General features: G+C 52.5%; 1 protein-coding gene across 13 annotated transcripts in view; it reads left to right on the top strand.

The window, feature by feature from the left end:
• PPFIBP2 (PPFIA binding protein 2) overlaps nucleotides 1-20,371 on the top strand; it is a 226,112-nt gene that overhangs the window by 147,921 nt on the left and 57,820 nt on the right. For 12 of the 13 annotated variants that reach the window (XM_073659002.1, XM_073659004.1, XM_073659005.1 and 9 more), the window contains 12 exons: nucleotides 1,767-1,842; nucleotides 2,813-2,919; nucleotides 3,291-3,355; nucleotides 3,937-4,005; nucleotides 4,086-4,146; nucleotides 10,075-10,116; nucleotides 12,274-12,415; nucleotides 17,232-17,358; nucleotides 17,486-17,614; nucleotides 18,325-18,475; nucleotides 18,581-18,692; nucleotides 19,195-19,283. In XM_073659002.1, the coding sequence (XP_073515103.1) occupies nucleotides 1,767-1,842; nucleotides 2,813-2,919; nucleotides 3,291-3,355; nucleotides 3,937-4,005; nucleotides 4,086-4,146; nucleotides 10,075-10,116; nucleotides 12,274-12,415; nucleotides 17,232-17,358; nucleotides 17,486-17,614; nucleotides 18,325-18,475; nucleotides 18,581-18,692; nucleotides 19,195-19,283 (1,170 nt within the window). The remainder of the gene's footprint in view (nucleotides 1-1,766; nucleotides 1,843-2,812; nucleotides 2,920-3,290; nucleotides 3,356-3,936; nucleotides 4,006-4,085; nucleotides 4,147-10,074; nucleotides 10,117-12,273; nucleotides 12,416-17,231; nucleotides 17,359-17,485; nucleotides 17,615-18,324; nucleotides 18,476-18,580; nucleotides 18,693-19,194; nucleotides 19,284-20,371) is intronic. The other variant, XM_073658998.1, reaches the window with a different exon arrangement.

Here is a 20,371-nt window from a genome sequence, read left to right as displayed (position 1 = left end):
TAAGTGGTGCCGCGCGGAGCGGTGATGTTCACCGGAGGCGGAGGACGGTTGTTGTTTTTATTTTTAAGCTTGATCTTTACTGTGAATCTTCAACGTCTTTATATTTCCGCTTTCTGCCCCCATTGATGACTTCTAGAAGTTGTTCAGGGCTCAGGTGTTCACTCATCCTTAGGATGCATCATCCGTGTCAGCACCGCCACCGATCGGCTGTTACGGGGGATTTCTCAGGGAGGTCTCCTCTTTTCTTTGGCCTGAGCTGCTCACACCCAGTATGATAAAGAATACTGATAAAATACAAGTATACCCGTGTGGAGTAAACAGTCTACACTAGAAATATGGGGTAAAGAAAAGTCCCAGAACTCAAGAAACAGGAGACGGTGGACTGTGACGCGGAGGTCACCTGACGCTGTACCTGCCGCAGGACCTGCCGCTGTGCCTGGCGCCTCACCCTGTGACTGACACCTGACACTGTACCTGCCGCTGTGCCTGGCGCCTCACCCTGTGACTGACACCTGACACTGTACCTGCCGCTGTGCCTGGCACCTCACCCTGTGACTGACACCTGCCGCTGTGCCTGGCGCCTCACCCTGTGACTGACACTGTACCTGGCACCTGACGCTGTACCTGGCACTATGCCTGGTGCCTCACCCTGTGACTGACACTGTACCTGGTGACTGACGCGGTGCCTGACACTATGCCTGGCGCCTCACCCTGTGACTGACACCTGACACTGTACCTGCGCTGTGTCTGACGCCTCACCCTGTAACTGACACTGTACCTGGCACCTGACGCTGTACCTGGCACTATGCCTGGCGCCTCACCCTGTGACTGACACTGTACCTGGTGACTGACGCGTTGCCTGACACCTGACGCTGTGCCTGGCACCTCACCCGGTGCCTGGCGCCTCACCCGGTGCCTGATGCTGTGCCTGGCACCTGACGCTGTGCCTGGCACCTCACTCTGTGACTGACACCTGATGCTGTACCTGGCACTATGCCTGGCGCCTCACCCTGTGACTGACACTGTACCTGGTGACTGACTCTGTGCCTGGCACTGTACCTGGTGCCTGGCGCGGTGCCTGGCGCTGTACCTGGTGCCTGACACCTGACGCTTTGCCTGCCGCTGTGCCTGGTGCTGTGCCTGGCGCTGTACCTGGTGCCTGGCGTTGTACTTGACTCAGTGCCTGACGCTGTGCCTGACACCTGACGCTGTACCTGGTACCTGGTACCTGACACCTGACACTGTACCTGGTGCTTGGTGCTGTACCTGACACCTGACACTGTACCTGGTGACTGACGCTGTGCCTGACACCTGACGCTGTACCTGGTACCTGACACTGTACCTGGTGCTTGGTGCTGTACCTGACACCTGACACTGTACCTGGCACCTTCCCGGTGTTCTACGGTTTCTTCTACCCCAGTCTATTTCGGTGCTGCGGACACTTTAAACCGTGCATGACTTTACTCTGTTCTTCCATGGACTTGGCAGCCGTGGAGAGAGACGTGTCGTCTGCTCTGGCTCAGGACGGCCCTGGAAACATCCGAGCTGTGAACCATGGAGTCTTCGCTCTGGAGTCGCTTTCGGGTGGTTTTGCAGCTGTTATGTGTCTGGTATTCGCCATTATTTGACGGTTGTACGATGGCACAGTCCCGTACATGGCGGCACCCATTATATAACTGCCCTCGTTGGTTCCTGAGAGGCGACTCTCACCTGGCTGCTATATGGACGGCTGTGCCAGTCTTATGTATTTTTCATTTGCCTTTTAGGACCTCCGAATTGAGGAACTCACCATGCTCCTAAACCAGTACAGACGGGTAAAGAACTTCGTGATGGCAACACATGGTGAGTGGCGGCACATATTACATCACTTTGTATTAGTGCCGCCCATCTGGAGTCACAGGGGCACAGGCAGCAGCCTATCATGAGTGCCATCCCCTTGACCAGACCACCCAAGGGTGGCATTTGTGGCTCCCACAATATATTGAGGTCACAACCTCTTTGGCACATTTGTAATTTACAGTTTTACACTTAACGTGTGTGGACCGGGATACCCCTTTATCACCTATAGGACTGATTGATCCGTGTGGATTTGACCGTGGTCCCTCACTGATCGCCAGTGTTTAGTGATCATTGTTCGTGCCGTAGACTTTGAATGCAGAGATGGGGCTCAGGCAAGGGCCTCCTGGCTACGGCTTTGTTGCTGGTGGACGGGGGTGACTGTAGTGGGTTTAGGGTTACAACCGGGCCATGGAGAGAAAGGTCCCTTTGAACCATATAGGGCCAGTGCTATTAAAGGACCATGATAGTTGGGGGTCCTGTGGAAAATTTTATTTTGGAGTCTATGAGCTTAAAGTTACGCCACTGCTGGGAGGCAGGGGTCCCCCATTCTGGCTATTTTGGAGTCCACAATTCAGGGATCCATAAATGGCTTTGACTTTGTCCTACAAAGTTGTGCAGGTCCTTTCTGAGACCAGGACCCATCAAAGTCCCAATGACCCTTAGTTTGCTGATTCAGGTGGGCTACTTTCCTGATAGAGGTCAGTAGGCAGGTGGCGAACACTGGCTAACCATGGAACTTTATGGGGATCTGATAGTGGGTCCAAGTCTTGTGACCAAATGATGGCTGCCAAAGGCACGTGGTGAATCCTTGACCTGTATGAGGTTAGATTCTGATGAGATCTGTACCACTGGTAGAGGAGTCTGCACAAGACCCCAGGATCGTGCTCCTGGTGCCAAGTGCAAGTAGCGTCATTGAATTCAACCACAAACCACATGTCCTAAACTTGTAATGGTCTCCATATCTTCCCAACAGGCTCCTCAGAAAGAATCCTGTCTATCGGCAGCGAGGACGAGGTGGAGTCCACCATCAAGAAACTGATTCCAAAGAATAACCAGACGATGGAGTTACTGAAGTCCGAGGTGATGAGGCCTAAATGTGGTCCTGACCAACGTGTAAACTGTAAGCCCCCCAATGCCTGGGGCCTGCACAAAAACATCTACTCTGGGCGCGGTCTGGGCGAAGCTCCGTCGCTTTTAGAGGAAAATTCGTGATTGTGTTTTTTTTGTGGTAGGAAGTGATCATACATCTGCTTCCTGTCGGCCATGTTGGTTCTCATCAGGGTAATTTTTCTGTCGTCCATCTGTGTCTCCCCTGGTATTAGCCGTCCATCACCGCGCCGGTGCTTTCTATTGGGAGGGTGTCATCTAGGCCTCCATATTGGCACACACACAGGCCTTATATGCCAGGAGCAGACTTATCAGAAGTGACGGCCACTATTTCTGCCTTGTAGGTGAGCTCCAATGTGTCATCCCCAACTGCCCCAACGTCGCCTCCTCAGAACATCCTGGAAAATGGGTAAGAACGGAAGACGAGCCTATGGTAGAGCAAAGGAGGTGGGAGAAATTCTTACCCCAAGGGCCTTACACGGGGGGAACTAAATACAGAGAAATTTAGCAAGCACCACAGAACTCAGAGACGTGGGTGGCGTCCTGGACATCCCCTTTAAGAGGTCAGATTGGAAGCCGGACCTGGCTGAGAGTTGGCCCACAGGAGACCATGTTAGATCGCTTGCCCTCCCTGTACTATAATACAAGCATAGCACTCAGTAACTTGATAGGCGGCCATGACACCTTATCAGAACAGGATGATGAGTTGCGTAATGCGTCTGCGGAGTTCATCATCGTAACAACAGCGGCTGCAAACCTTGTGCCGAGCAAACTAAGCTGATGTTGTACAGCCCGGTTATAACACAGCAGCGGCTTTTTCATCAACTTTATAATGGGCTTTTATATTATACATAAGTAAAATACACGCAGCACTGTGCAAAAGTCTTAGGCAGGTGTGAAAAAATTGCTGCAAAGTCAGAAGCTTGTAAAGTTTCTCAATCTCCAGTATGGCCCTGAGAGTTGTCAATTTAAAATCTATATTCACTACAGGATTAGCACGCCTGCTCCACCGGAAAATGTAAACTCTCCACAAGAGGAAAACCTAGAGCCCAGAAATAGGTGAGAAATATTTTATATCAATAATAGATTTTATTCTTCATGCAAACTCCCACTTTTAACATCATTTTTTTTCTCAATAGGGTCCAGCCCCGACTACTGTCCTCTAGCTTGGAGGATTTGCAAAGTGGATCTATGGAAAAGGTACAATAATCTTCTCATAAGCAATGTAAGACTGGGTGTTCACTTAGATAAGTCATCCAATTCTGTGAAACCTGGTTAAAATATGTATTACAGGATATATTTTAGAACCCGTGTAAATCCAATTCAGAATAACCATAAATATAATACATACCATTAATGACCATTCTCACTGGAATCTAGAAAGAGAGAGTTTAATTTAAAAAAAAAATTAGCTCTAAACCTTTACCCTTGCATGATTGTGGACCCCATGGCGGTCCCTAATTGTTGAACATCATTGTACAGTCAACAGTATTGAAAGACGTTTGTGATACCATAAGTTATGGGCATGTCAGAATCGAACATCATAAAGCTATGGGTAGTTCATCTACCAAATAAAATCTTCAAGCTCAGTTATGATACTGAGGGTTGAAAATTGGATTTACAGGGGTTAGATGTAAGTATCCAAGACAATATAATTCCTGTTTTTGGCATAGGAGTCATTAAACATTAATATACTGAGTGTTCTTTGTGAGGTGTATACTTGTGAAAGTGAATTTGAGGAAATGCCTTGCATGATTGTTATGAGGGTCAGATTGTATATTACACTTACAGATTCTTATATCTGATATAATTAGTAATATGTGTGCACGTTCTCTAATATAAATGTCCTAATTTCTGGTGGGGGCACAGATTCTCCTGCATGACCACTGTTTGCAATATGCCTCAGTTATTCAGCTTAGTCCAATTTAAAAAAAAAAAAGAATAACCAAAATTTTTTTTTTGTTAAAACCTGTAATTTTAAGTAAAATTCTAACCATGTTGGACATATGGATGTCCTATATAAACATATGCACTGCTCAAAAAATAAAGGGAACACTTAAACAACAGAATATAACTCCAAGTAAATGAAACTTCTGTGAAATCAAACTGTCCACTTAGGAAGCAACACTAATTGACAATCACTTTCACATGCTGTTGTGCAAATGGAATAGACAATAGATGGAAATTATTGGCAATTATCAAGACCCCCTCAATAAAGGAGTGGTTCTGCAGGTGGGGACCACAGACCACATCTCAGTACCAATGCTTTCTGGCTGATGTTTTGGTCACTTTTGAATGTTGGTTGTGCTTTCACACTCGTAGTAGCATGAGATGGACTCTACAACCCACAGAAGTTGCTCAGGTAGTGCAGCTCATCCAGGATGGCACATCAATGCGAGCTGTGGCAAGAAGGTTTGCAGTGTCTGTCAGCGTAGTGTCCAGAGGCTGGAGGCGCTACCAGGAGACAGGCCAGTACACCAGGAGACGTGGAGGTGGCCATAGGAGGGCAACAACCCAGCAGCAGGACTGCTACCTCTGCCTTTGTGCAAGGAGGAACAGGAGGAGCACTGCCAGAGCCCTGCAAAATGACTTCCAGCAGGCCACAAATGTGCATGTGTCTGCACAAACGGTTAGAAACCGACTCCATGAGGGTGGTATGAGGGCCCGACGTCCACAGATGGGGGTTGTACTCACAGTCCAACACCATGCAGGACGCTTGGCATTTGCCACAGAACACCAGGATTGGCAAAGTCGCTACTGGCGCCCCGTGCTCTTCACAGATGAGAGCAGGTTCACACTGAGCACATGTGACAGACGTGACAGAGTCTGGAGACGCCGTGGAGAGCGATCTGCTGCCTGCAACATCCTTCAGCATGACCGGTTTGGCAGTGAGTCAGTCATGGTGTGGGTGGCATTTCTTTGGAGGGCCGCAAAGCCCTCCATGTGCTCGCCAGAGGTAGCCTGACTGCCATTAGGTACCGAGATGAGATCCTCAGACCCCTTGTGAGACCATATGCTGGTGCGGTTGGCCCTGGGTTCCTCCTAATGCAGGATAATGCCAGACCTCATGTGACTGGAGTGTGTCAGCAGTTCCTGCAAGATGAAGGCGTTGAAGTTATGGACTGGCCGCCCGTTCCCCAGACCTGAATCCCATTGAGCACATCTGGGACATCATGTCTCGCTCCATCCACCAACGTCACGTTGCACCACAGACTGTCCAGGAGTTGGCGGATGCTTTAGTCCAGGTCTGGGAGGAGATCCCACAGGAGATCATCCGCAACCTCATCAGGAGCATGCCCAGGCGTTGTAGGGAGTTCATACAGGCACGTGGAGGCCACACACAATACTCAGCCTCATCAGGAGCATGCCCAGGCATTGTAGGGAGGTCATACAGGCACGTGGAGGCCACACACAATACTCAGCCTCATCAGGAGCATGCCCAGGCGGTGTAGGGAGGTCATACAGGCACATGGAGGCCACACACAATACTCAGCCTCATCAGGAGCATGCCCAGGCATTGTAGGGAGGTCATACAGGCACGTGGAGGCCACACACAATACTCAGCCTCATCAGGAGCATGCCCAGGCGGTGTAGGGAGGTCATACAGGCACATGGAGGCCACACACAATACTCAGCCTCATCAGGAGCATGCCCAGGCGGTGTAGGGAGGTCATACAGGCACGTGGAGGCCACACACAATACTCAGCCTCATCAGGAGCATGCCCAGGCGGTGTAGGGAGGTCATACAGGCACATGGAGGCCACACACAATACTCAGCCTCATCAGGAGCATGCCCAGGCGTTGTAGGGAGGTCATACAGGCACGTGGAGGCCACACACAATACTCTCCCTCATCAGGAGCATGCCCAGGCGTTGTAGGGAGGTCATACAGGCACGTGGAGGCCACACACAATAGTCAGCCTCATCAGGAGCATGCCCAGGCGTTGTAGGGAGGTCATACAGGCACGTGGAGGCCACACACAATACTCAGCCTCATCAGGAGCATGCCCAGGCGTTGTAGGGAGGTCATACAGGCACGTGGAGGCCACACACAATACTCAGCCTCATCAGGAGCATGCCCAGGCGTTGTAGGGAGGTCATACAGACACGTGGAGGCCACACACAATACTCAGCCTCATCAGGAGCACGCCCAGGCATTGTAGGGAGGTCATACAGGCACGTGGAGGCCACACACAATACTCAGCCTCATTCTGACTTGTTTTAAGGACATTACATCAAAGTTGGATCAGCCTGTAGTGTGTTTTTCCACTTTAATTTTGGGGGTGACTCCAAATCCAGGCCTCCATTGGTTAATAAATGTGATTTCCATTGATGATTTTTGTGTGATTTTGTTGTCAGCACATTCAGCTTTCTACAGAGCAAAGTATTCAATGAGAAGATTTCATTCATTCAGATCGAGGATGGGGGATTTCAGTGCTCCCTGTATTTTTTTGAGCAGTGTATATGGAGACTATTCACGAGGGACCTGCAGCGTGGAGAGCTGGTGACGGAGCAGCTCCATTAGTGATGGGTTCTACAAAGCTCGTCTCCTGGGTTTTCAAAGATCCATTTTTGGGATTTTGAAGGTCCCTACGGTCAGACCCCCAGCAATCAGCAAGTTATCCCCGATCCTGCTGGTATCCGGGAATAAACCTTCCACTTCTCCCACTTGTTTGGAAGCGTCAGTATAGGGCACCACTCAAGCATAGTCAGCTATTCTATATATGACAGCGGCTTGAGGAAGACAATTGTCCATCGTCCGTCGTCATCTCGGGTCAATCACATATTGAACCGCTGTAACCGGGTCCTTTAATACTGAACTGAGCCGCGTATTGTGACTTGCAGCATGTGATGCTCATTATTACTAGGTAGTTATAGATGTACATTGTATATGGCATCATTTTAACCCCTTTACTCCTAACCACGGCCTATACTTTCCACCTACGGTTCTTAAACAACTGACCTTAAAGGTTATGGACACCTGTGAAGACTTTTTTGTGTACTTAATTGCAGGTATTTTTTACTAAATCTTTTTTTTTTTTTCCCAATAGAGATTCATTACAAATTTTGAAGTGTTTATCTTCTCCATCCTCTATGTATCATGAGTTACCAGTGATCCATCAGTGAGCTCAATCTCTGACCTGTAATCCTTATCTCTTTTTTCTCCCGATTGATCTTCATCTGTTTAATGAATACATAATAGGTCCGCTGTCACTATCAATCTGCTTAGATGTTTCAGGAGAAGAAAGAGAAGAGCTCACTTGTGACTACACTGATGGCCAATGATGAATTTTGCTATGCACTGCTATACATAGAGGATGGAGAAGTTAAGCTTTGTAACATGTAAATGAAGCCCTATTGAAAAAAATGCTTATTAGTTAAAATTACATTGAAGTAAAATGCGGTCGGCACCGATAACAGCTGATCGGCGGGGGTGCCTCGTGCAGGACCCCCGCCGATCATACATTGATGCCCTATACTACGGATAGGGCATCAATGTAAAAGTAGTGGACAACTTCTTTAATCCAGAAGCCTGAATTATTAGATTTCTTCTGATCTGACATGCATGGCACAAAGACCACGCACTGAGGTCCTGGCTCGTTATTTCTTTGCTCCGTCATCTGGTCCTGTTCTTGGAGTCGCGATTCTTCCCCAGTAGAAAAGAACGATTCGATTCTAAGAACCCTGGTCCAGCGGCCATGTTGGTCGTCCGTTGTCACCGGATGGGAGCTCTACAAACTGCCTCCTACCTGCGGACGTCCCAATCATTTATTCTGGTTTGTAGGACCAGCGTGACGTCCTCACCGGGGCTGATGATGGATCCAGTGTAATGTCCTCACCGGGGCTGACGATTGATCCAGTGTAATGTCATCACCGGGGCTGACGATGGATCCAGTGTAATGTCATCACCGGGGCTGACGATGCATCCAGTGTAATGTCATCACCGGGGCTGACGATGCATCCAGTGTAATGTCATCACCGGGGCTGACGATGCATCCAGTGTAATGTCATCACCGGGGCTGACGATGCATCCAGTGTAATGTCATCACCGGGGCTGACGATGCATCCAGTGTAATGTCATCACCGGGGCTGACGATGCATCCAGTGTAATGTCATCACCGGGGCTGACGATGCATCCAGTGTAATGTCATCACCGGGGCTGACGATGCATCCAGTGTAATGTCATCACCGGGGCTGACGATGCATCCAGTGTAATGTCATCACCGGGGCTGACGATGCATCCAGTGTAATGTCATCACCGGGGCTGACGATGCATCCAGTGTAATGTCATCACCGGGGCTGACGATTGATCCAGTGTAATGTCATCACCGGGGCTGACGATTGATCCAGTGTAATGTCATCACCGGGGCTGACGATTGATCCAGTGTAATGTCATCACCGGGGCTGACGATGGATCCAGTGTAATGTCATCACCGGGGCTGACGATGCATCCAGTGTAATGTCATCACCGGGGCTGACGATGGATCCAGTGTAATGTCATCACCGGGGCTGACGATGGATCCAGTGTAATGTCATCACCGGGGCTGACGATGGATCCAGTGTAATGTCATCACCGGGGCTGACGATGGATCCAGTGTAATGTCATCACCGGGGCTGACGATGCATCCAGTGTAATGTCCTCACCGGGGCTGACGATGGATCCAGTGTAATGTCATCACCGGGGCTGACGATGGATCCAGTGTAATGTCATCACCGGGGCTGACGATGGATCCAGTGTAATGTCATCACCGGGGCTGACGATGGATCCAGTGTAATGTCATCACCGGGGTTGACAATGGATAGGAGGAGGTTTACAGGGCTCTTGTCCAGTGGCCATGGACTACTGACATGGCCGCTCTTCAGGGTCTGCAAATCTATCTGCTGATCTCTATTCTCCAGTTGTTGTGCCCGGTGAGGCACATCATGGTAGTCAGCCATTTTTTGGTGAACACAATAGAGAAATGTCATTATATCGCAGAACTTATATCTTAGAAGTGTCCTACAAAGGTCCTAAGTAGTAAAAGGGTTAATCGCCATTGATGGCCTTTGTTCTAACCGTTCACGGCCCTTGTATTTGCACTTACTAACCGTTTGGTCTCCTTTTTCCTTACGTCTTGACACTGTGTAGCATGCTGATGGGGAAATCTCAGAGCCTGTTGTAACACCCGAGGTATATTAACTTTATTAAAACTTCTTGTCTCATTAATTAAACTTTTTGTCTGATGTTTTGTAGTTTGCAAATAACGATTTACAATCCCGTCTGTCTGTGCGGTCGGTCACCTTCATCCTACTAATCATTCAACCACCCAAATAGCCGGCGTCATATTTAATACAATATAAATATAGTTCTTTGTACAGCACGGATATTATCAGCTTTAGTTTTTTCCACTGGTGTAAATAGGCAGGTGAGGCCTTTTTAAGAAATGGCAACCCCACCCTCCACCTCTGTTGCTGTTGCACCTATTTAGGAAGTGGCGGTAGTGGTGCGCCATTTCACTATTTCTAAAACCAGTAACCAGCACTTGATGGTTGAGTGCTGCCCCGATGGTTCCCCTCCGGCCAGGCTGAATCCTATTTGATACAATAAAAGCAAAATTTTGTGTAACATTTTTTACCTTTTTTAGTTTTTGTGATAACAATAGAAATTTTATGGATCACTCCGAGCAAAACTGATATTGTGTTGTGTCCAATGTGTAAGTGGGCGGAGCATGACTGAACACCAAGGGGAGGAGTCTTGCCATGCTCCGCCCACTCAGACCCTGCACAAGTTGGAACATGGAGCAGGTAATCAGTTTTGCTTGAAGTCTGCACCTTCCGACCGGCATCCCCCACCTCACTCTTAGCTGGAGTCATCACCTTCCAACCAGCATCCCCCACCTTGCCCTCAGCTGACGTCACCACCTTCCAACCGGCATCCCCCATTTCGCCCATAGCTGGAGTCACCAACTTCTGAATGGCAATCCTCGCCTCGCCCTTAGCTGGAGTCTGCACCTTCCGACCGGCATCCCCCGCCTCGCCCTTAGCTGGAGTCTGCACCTTCCGACCGGCATCCCCCGCCTCGCCCTTAGCTGGAGTCTGCACCTTCCGACCGGCATCCCCCGCCTCGCCCTTAGCTGGAGTCTGCACCTTCCGACCGGCATCCCCCGCCTCGCCCTTAGCTGGAGTCTGCACCTTCCGACCGGCATCCCCCGCCTCACCCTTAGCTGGAGTCTGCACCTTCCGACCGGCATCCCCCGCCTCGCCTTTAGCTGGAGTCTGCACCTTCCGACCGGCATCCCCCGCCTCGCCCTTAGCTGGAGTCTGCACCTTCCGACCGGCATCCCCCGCCTCGCCCTTAGCTGGAGTCTGCACCTTCCGACCGGCATCCCCCGCCTCGCCCTTAGCTGGAGTCTGCACCTTCCGACCGGCATCCCCCGCCTCGCCCTTAGCTGGAGTCTGCACCTTCCGACCGGCATCCCCCGCCTCGCCCTTAGCTGGAGTCTGCACCTTCCGACCGGCATCCCCCGCCTCGCCCTTAGCTGGAGTCTGCACCTTCCGACCGGCATCCCCCGCCTCGCCCTTAGCTGGAGTCTGCACCTTCCGACCGGCATCCCCCGCCTCGCCCTTAGCTGGAGTCTGCACCTTCCGACCGGCATCCCCCGCCTCGCCCTTAGCTGGAGTCTGCACCTTCCGACCGGCATCCCCCGCCTCGCCCTTAGCTGGAGTCTGCACCTTCCGACCGGCATCCCCCGCCTCGCCCTTAGCTGGAGTCTGCACCTTCCGACCGGCATCCCCCGCCTCGCCCTTAGCTGGAGTCTGCACCTTCCGACCGGCATCCCCCGCCTCGCCCTTAGCTGGAGTCTGCACCTTCCGACCGGCATCCCCCGCCTCGCCTTTAGCTGGAGTCTGCACCTTCCGACCGGCATCCCCCGCCTCGCCCTTAGCTGGAGTCTGCACCTTCCGACCGGCATCCCCCGCCTCGCCCTTAGCTGGAGTCTGCACCTTCCGACCGGCATCCCCCGCCTCGCCCTTAGCTGGAGTCTGCACCTTCCGACCGGCATCCCCCGCCTCGCCCTTAGCTGGAGTCTGCACCTTCCGACCGGCATCCCCCGCCTCGCCCTTAGCTGGAGTCTGCACCTTCCGACCGGCATCCCCCACCTCGCCCTTAGCTGGAATCACCACATTCCAGTCTTGGGGGGCCAAGGCTACCAAAACGAGGTGCCATCAGCTGCCAATCAGACCATCTGTTCACCAGACTGGAAACTTGAAGACTATTGTTATTTTTGCATTGCTTTCTATGTGCACGTATACTCTGTGTGGGGTCTAACCAGTCCTTTGTCCATGTCAGAGTAAAGCAGATCCCAGGTACCAGACCTTACCAGGAAAACTGTCCCGCTCCACTCCAAACGGGTCACACGACGGCTACAGGAAACCTGCATCCCAGAATGCTTTGCACATAAACAGTGAAACAAACGGAATGCAGAGCTTGTGTAAGTGACAGCCTTCATTACATAACCTTTACCATGATCAATGTACCATAGACCAGGAATTATGGAGGAGCTTAAACTATGCTGACCGCCTTCTGGGCACTGCTGCTACAGTCCGTGCCATCCTTGGTTTTAATATGGCGGCATACTTCCATAGAGCTTTACAATGGAGCCTGTGTGTGGCACAAGATCTTCAGTGATGTCTGATCTGGATCTGGCCCCTCCTCTGCCAGTAGTGACCCGCCCCTGAGGAGCTTTCCTATCAATTCCTGGGGTATAAAGGAAGAATTCTGCCAGTGCAAGGTTCCTAAAAAAAAAAAAAAGGGTTATTTTCTTTATTTTTAAAGGAACACTAAACAGGATATGAATTTGTAAGTTTATCAAGAAATATAGTCGCCCGCACTGTTTAACTGCGGTTTCTTTCTGCATGAGCCTGAAACACTAAGCCTTGGGGATTTTCTGCGGAGAACACAGGGTTAATCTGCTGATTTTATTTTTCTGTGTTTTAGTGTTCCTTTAGGAAAGGTGTTCAGAAGACTCCCCCATAATCATTACCTCCTTCCGTCTAGTACAGTAGCCCCCTGATATACCAGCGCAGTAGTAGCATCTTCAGACACTTAACTGGTCCTTGCCGAGCTGATCAGGCTGGCCGGCTTCTCTGGTGTCTTCTGTGGATTCCACCACCTTCATTTTCTGTATTGTCACGTTTTGCTTCTTTTTTTTTGCTTTTCTTTGCTCTTGTTGGATTGATGTGAAGATTTCGGCAGAAGTGCCAGTGCCCCAGTAATAGGTACGGTACCTGCGATGGTTGACGCCGCATGCGTGTGACGTGTTTCCTATCTCAGTGGCTCTTTTTCGGTTCAGCTGAAGTTAGTTGAGTTTTGTGTGATCGCAGCCGGTTCCTTCAGTCGTGGACGGCTCAACATTTTGGTTAGGCTGGACCACGTTGGAAGGGGCCGATCCTGACTTTTAAACCTGCTGTAAAATTTGGCTCCAAAGTCCTCTCCAGGTGGGATTGCCTCCTGGTCTTTGGGACCCATAATTATCTGGTAATGGGTCACTCAGCTAGAGGTGGCCCCCTAGTCTGATAGCCCGTCCCTCTCTTGATGCCACGTCACTAGATTTAAGTTGTGGTTTTCTAGATCTATCTCCTACTTTAGGAGAAGAGTTGACTAAACCGAATGTCCAGCTCGAGCATGCTTGATTTTAATTGACTTTTGGCTTCTTTGTGGACTTTCATGGTAAATGCATGGATATTTGCTTGAAAGGGTATTATTGGGGTGTGGGAATCTGTAGAAGTTTACAAGCCAAGTAGGAACTAGCGCAACCTTGTGTGAAGGTCCAGTAAGGCCGCACTTCTCGCTAATGTAGAGCGAAGACCTCCATCCACTGCCGTACAGACTAATGGGAGTCTGGAGACGTCCTCCTAGAAGCAGAGCTAAGAAGGTAGAACATTGCTGGGTATCTGGGCTGACTTTGTGTGGCCCCCGGTGACCTCAGTTACTGATCTTTGGTGCCAGTAACACGAGACATCTCCATGTGTCAGGCATTGGCCGTCTCTGCCGTCTCCCGGCCAAGTGTTTCTCAGCTGGGGATGAAATCTTTCCATATTTATCACGGCTCAGTCCAATACATCAGAGTTATCCGGCCTCAGGAGTTGCAGTAAAATGTTTGGATATTGTTAAGTATTTTTCCGCAGATTTGGCAAATACAGCAGGTAAAATCCACAGCAAAAAATTCACGTTCCATAATTGTAAGGAAACAGAATTTGCAATCTGTCAATTGTGTCCAAACGTTCCCTGAAAAAACCCCTCTGTATTCTGGGGGTTCACTCTGGAAAACAACACAAAGATCCACTATGGTGATCAACTGATCGCCTGCTGGTAACTGCAGTGGTATCTGGTCTATTGGCCCTGGTTTCCTGTTTTGGGATCATATTGTATCACCAGAGCAGCCGCACGGTTTTTCATTTTCTACCCAAATATGACCAGGTTTGTTATCCGCTGGCTATGCCGGGAGTTTTAGGTTCACAGCTAGAATGCCTCAGCTTACAGTCTTCTGATCTAATGTGTATAGGAGTCTGCAGCTCTCAATCTATGGTGGGTAAAGGATAGGAAGAATTGGGCATGAAGGGAGGGAGTCTGGAGGGAGAAGGTGGGCAGAGGAGGTCTGGAGGGAGGAGAAGGTGGGCAGAGGAGGTCTGGAGGGGAGGAGAAGGTGGGCAGAGGTCTGGAGGGGAGGAGAAGGTGGGCTGAGGAGGTGTGGAGGGAGGAGAAGGTGGGCAGAGGAGGTGTGGAGGGAGGAGAAGGTGGGCAGAGGAGGTGTGGAGGGAGGAGAAGGTGGGCAGAGGAGGTGTGGAGGGGAGGAGAAGGTGGGCAGAGGAGGTGTGGAGGGGAGGAGAAGGTGGGCAGAGGAGGGGAGGAGAAGGTGGGCAGAGGAGGGGAGGAGAAGGTGGGCAGAGGAGGTCTGGAGGGGAGGAGAAGGTGGGCAGAGGTCTGGAGGGGAGGAGAAGGTGGGCTGAGGAGGTGAGGGAGGAGAAGGTGGGCAGAGGAGGTGTGGAGGGAGGAGAAGGTGGGCAGAGGAGGTGTGGAGGGAGGAGAAGGTGGGCAGAGGAGGTGTGGAGGGAGGAGAAGGTGGGCAGAGGAGGTGTGGAGGGGAGGAGAAGGTGGGCAGAGGAGGGGAGGAGAAGGTGGGCAGAGGAGGGGAGGAGAAGGTGGGCAGAGGAGGGGAGGAGAAGGTGGGCAGAGGAGGGGAGGAGAAGGTGGGCAGAGGAGGTGTGGAGGGGAGGAGAACGTGGGCAGAGGAGGTGTGGAGGGGAGGAGAAGGTGGGCAGAGGAGGGGAGGAGAAGGTGGGCAGAGGAGGGGAGGAGAAGGTGGGCAGAGGAGGTGTGGAGGGAGGAGAAGGTGGGCAGAGGAGGTGTGGAGGGGAGGAGAAGGTGGGCAGAGGAGGTGTGGAGGGGAGGAGAAGGTGGGCAGAGGAGGGGAGGAGAAGGTGGGCAGAGGAGGTCTGGAGGGAGGAGAAGGTGGGCAGAGGAGGTCTGGAGGGGAGGAGAAGGTGGGCAGAGGTCTGGAGGGGAGGAGAAGGTGGGCTGAGGAGGTGTGGAGGGAGGAGAAGGTGGGCAGAGGAGGTGTGGAGGGAGGAGAAGGTGGGCAGAGGAGGTGTGGAGGGAGGAGAAGGTGGGCAGAGGAGGGGAGGAGAAGGTGGGCAGAGGAGGGGGGAGGAGAAGGTGGGCAGAGGAGGGGAGGAGAAGGTGGGCAGAGGAGGGGAGGAGAAGGTGGGCAGAGGAGGGGAGGAGAAGGTGGGCAGAGGAGGGGAGGAGAAGGTGGGCAGAGGAGGTGTGGAGAAGGTGGGCAGAGGAGGTGTGGAGGGGAGGAGAAGGTGGGCAGAGGAGGTGTGGAGGGGAGGAGAAGGTGGGCAGAGGAGGTGTGGAGGGGAGGAGAAGGTGGGCAGAGGAGGTGTGGAGGGGAGGAGAAGGTGGGCAGAGGAGGTGTGGAGGGGAGGAGAAGGTGGGCAGAGGAGGTGTGGAGGGGAGGAGAAGGTGGGCAGAGGAGGTGTGGAGGGGAGGAGAAGGTGGGCAGAGGAGGTGTGGAGGGGAGGAGAAGGTGGGCAGAGGAGGTCTGGAGGGGAGGAGAAGGTGGGCAGAGGAGGTCTGGAGGGGAGGAGAAGGTGGGCAGAGGAGGTCTGGAGGGGAGGAGAAGGTGGGCAGAGGAGGTCTGGAGGGGAGGAGAAGGTGGGCAGAGGAGGTCTGGAGAGGAGGAGAAGGTGGGCAGAGGAGGTCTGGAGGGGAGGAGAAGGTGGGCAGAGGAGGTCTGGAGGGGAGGAGAAGGTGGGCAGAGGAGGTCTGGAGGGGAGGAGAAGGTGGGCAGAGGAGGTCTGGAGGGGAGGAGAAGGTGGGCAGAGGAGGTCTGGAGGGGAGGAGAAGGTGGGCAGAGGAGGTCTGGAGGGGAGGAGAAGGTGGGCAGAGGAGGTCTGGAGGGGAGGAGAAGGTGGGCAGAGGAGGTCTGGAGGGGAGGAGAAGGTGGGCAGAGGAGGTCTGGAGGAAGTGGGAGGAGGACTGGAATGAGGAGAAGGATAGAGGAGGTCTGGAGGGAGGAGAAGGTGGGCAGAGGAGGTCTGGAGGAAGTGGGAGGAGGACACAGAAGGTCTGGTGGAAGTGGGAGGAGGACAGAGAAGGAGGACTGGAGGAAGTGGGAGGAGGACAGAGAAGGAGGACTGGAGGAAGTGGGAGGAGGACTGGAATGAGGAGAAGGATAGAGGAGGTCTGGAGGGAGGAGAAGGTGGGCAGAGGAGGTCTGGAGGGGAGGAGAAGGTGGGCAGAGGAGGTCTGGAGGGGAGGAGAAGGTGGGCAGAGGAGGTCTGGAGGGGAGGAGAAGGTGGGCAGAGGAGGTCTGGAGGGGAGGAGAAGGTGGGCAGAGGAGGTCTGGAGGGAGGAGAAGGTGGGCAGAGGAGGTCTGGAGGGGAGGAGAAGGTGGGCAGAGGAGGTCTGGAGGAAGTGGGAGGAGGACAAAGAAGGTCTGGTGGAAGTAGGAGGAGGACTGGAATGAGGAGAAGGATAGAGGAGGTCTGAAGGGAGGAGGAGGACAGAGGAGTTATGAGCCCAGTGTAGATGTGTGCGGCGCAGTCAGGAGGTACAGCAGATGGTGACAGTCAGTCCATGGTGAACACGCAGCCTTCTCCCCACCGGGGCGCAGTTCAGTTAGTTCAGGTCCGGCTTCTGTCGTTGATAGGACATATGACTGCTTGAGCCGCCTGTGTCCTCCTCTTTCTATAGACTCGGCCGCTCTACATTATAATTTGAACGCTTATCTCGTCAAACAGGTGAGACTGAAAACAACCTGGACATCACCTTTAATGACCTCTCTTCGGGGGGCGAGTCTGGGCCTCACTCTCCGCTCTCTCCTGAGGGCAAGAAAAGCCCAAAAGGCATCAAAAAGTTTTGGGGAAAGTAAGTTTCCGTCTTTTTCTCGTTGCACTGTGTATATACGCTGACCTGTAATATGTATACGGCCGGCTATGCTGTATATACTCGGCTGCGGTTACCACGCGGCTCATGTGTCCATTCTTCATCGCAGAATCAGGAGAACGCCGTCCGGAAACTTCCATACGGATGAACTAGGATTGTCTGAATTCAAGAGGGGAGGGATGAGAGCGACGGCCGGACCCAGACTCTCCAGAACCAAGGACCCTTATAACAAGAATAGGTAATGGACGATTCCTAATATAACAGCATTGGAAAAGATGGATGAGCTGGTATGTTACCCGTCAGGCACAGCCCTAATGATGGGCACCAGTTACAATATTATTATTATTAGGACCCCAAATAGAGCCATTGCCCTCTGGCCGTTCATAAAGGACAACGATAAAAATCTGGCCCCTTTCAGGAGCTGCTTGACACCATTTTCACGACTTGAGCACATTACATTACCTCCTGCCCTCTGTGTCCAGGGGGGCTCTTGGGTGGTCTTTGCTTGTGATATTTTTCCTTCCCAGGCAGCGCTATCTTTCCTCATTGGCTCTGACTACTCCATGATTTCGGTCCTTTTTGCTGACCCTTGGGTTTGTGTGCCATGCTGCTGACGGAGAAGAGAAGTCGCTCCCTGAGTGCTGGCACAGCAAGGCTCATGGGGACCTGCGCTGGGTCTCCTTTGGCTGCCGGACCACCCCCTGACATGCCGCATTCCCCCTGTTTTGACATTGACGCTCATGCAGTTGTCCACTTACGCACCTCCTTGTCCTTTCTGCAGCAGCTAAATCTTAAGGGGGCCGCCAGGGTGCCGGTTCCTTGCTCAGGTGGGCTCCGGTCACCCCGTACAGCTGTGCCACGTGATCATGGGTCAGAACATATATTTGCACAGGCAGATAATTCCCGGGAGCCTCGTCCATTGTGACGCTCGGACGTTTCCTCTTGCAGTGACTATAACGCTCCGTTCGCCCAGTGGAGTAATGAGCAGGTCTGTAATTGGCTGGAAGACTTCGGTTTGGGACAATACGTCATATTCGCCCGGCAGTGGGTGAGCTCGGGTCACACGTTACTAACGGCCACGCCGCAGACCCTGGAGAAGGTGAGAAAACGGGTTACATCAGGGCTGGGAGCGCGGTGCTCACGGTCGCCGGTGTCTCCCAGCGATGAGTGATGTAATAACGACCATGTCTGTCCCAATATAAAGGAACTGGGCATAAAACACCCGCTGCACCGGAAGAAGCTCCAGCTGGCCATCGGTGCCATCAGCTCCAAAAAAGAGGAGAAATCCGGGCAACTAGATCACATGTGGGTGACAAGTAAGTGGATCCTGCTTTCTACACCAAGGGTCCTACCGTTTTGTGTATTCAGCTCCCGTGCTCTTCTTTCCTTCTGTCCAATATTTCTTGCAAATAAGTTATCAGGAAGGAGGAGACGGGATTCTGACTGCAGGATGCACAGGGTTTGTATACAGTAACCATGAATGCGCATAAGTCTGCACAGGAGCTGTAGGCACAAAACGGTAAGATAGTTTTAAGAGGGACAATTCCTTAGTTGATGGACACAGCCTTAAAGGGCAGAACCACGTATGAGCCACTATTGAGAAAACTTGGAAATTGCAGTTATGTATGTTCGTGGGGGTCCATGAGCCACATGTGGACACAGGGCCGAGCAGACTCCTTGGTGTGAATGGCTCGTTAGCTGTGGGGATTGCCGACCTGCTTGTATTTTAGGGATTGGCCATACAAGCAGTTTTCTAATAATGTGAAAAGTGGAGCAGAACATAATCATTCAACCACTAACACGGCCCCTTATCCTCAGGGTGGTTGGATGATATCGGCCTGCCGCAATACAAGGACCAGTTCCAGGAGGCCCGTGTGGATGGGAGAATGCTGCAATACTTAACTGTGGTAAGGAGTCCGGGGTGGAGAGTTTTGTGGTGAGGAGTCTGGGAGGAGGTCTGGGGCGGAGAGTTTTGTGGTAAGGAGTCTGGGAGGAGGTCCGGGGCGGAGAGTTTTGTGGTAAGGAGTCTGGGAGGAGGTCTGGGGCGGAGAGTTTTGTGGTAAGGAGTCTGGGGGGAGGTCCTGGGCGGAGAGTTTTGTGGTGAGGAGTCTGGGAGGAGGTCTGGGGCGGAGAGTTTTGTGGTGAGGAGTCTGGGGGGAGGTCCGGGGCGGAGAGTTTTGTGGTAAGGAGTCTGGGGGGAGGTCCTGGGCGGAGAGTTTTGTGGTAAGGAGTCTGGGGGGAGGTCCTGGGCGGAGAGTTTTGTGGTAAGGAGTCTGGGAGGAGGTCCGGGGTGGAGAGTTTTGTGGTAAGGAGTCTGGGGGGAGGTCCGGGGCGGAGAGTTTTGTAGTAAGGAGCCCGGGGCGGAGAGTTTTGTGGTGAGGAGTCTGGGGGGAGGTCTGGGGCGGAGAGTTTTGTGGTAAGGAGCCCGGGGCGGAGAGTTTTGTGGTGAGGAGTCTGGGGGGAGGGGTTGGAGGGTTTTGTGGTAAGCAGTCTGGGGGGAGGTCCGGGGCGGAGAGTTTTGTAGTAAGGAGCCCGGGGCGGAGAGTTTTGTGGTGAGGAGTCTGGGAGGAGGTCCGGGGCGGAGAGTTTTGTGGTAAGGAGCCCGGGGCGGAGAGTTTTGTGGTGAGGAGTCTGGGGGGAGGTCTGGGGCGGAGAGTTTTGTGGTAAGGAGTTTGGGGGGAGGGGTTGGAGGGTTTTGTGGTAAGGAGTCTGGGGGGAGGTCCGGGGCGGAGAGTTTTGTGGTAAGGAGTCTGGGAGGAGGTCCTGGGCGGAGAGTTTTGTAGTAAGGAGCCCGGGGCGGAGAGTTTTGTGGTAAGGAGTCTGGGGGGAGGTCTGGGGCGGAGAGTTTTGTGGTAAGGAGTCTGGGGGGAGGTCCAGGGCGGAGAGTTTTGTGGTAAGGAGTCTGGGGGGAGGTCCGGGGCGGAGAGTTTTGTGGTAAGGAGTCTTGGGGGAGGGGTTGGAGAGTTTTGTGGTAAGGAGTCTGGGGGGAGGTCCG

Source organism: Phyllobates terribilis, unplaced genomic scaffold (assembly GCF_046119375.1).
Source record: "Phyllobates terribilis strain yellow unplaced genomic scaffold, ASM4611937v1 Scaffold_13__5_contigs__length_258822181, whole genome shotgun sequence".
In the NCBI taxonomy this organism is placed as follows: domain Eukaryota; kingdom Metazoa; phylum Chordata; class Amphibia; order Anura; family Dendrobatidae; genus Phyllobates; species Phyllobates terribilis.
Note: the sequence above shows the minus strand (reverse complement) of the source record. Positions and strands in the feature narration are given on the sequence as shown.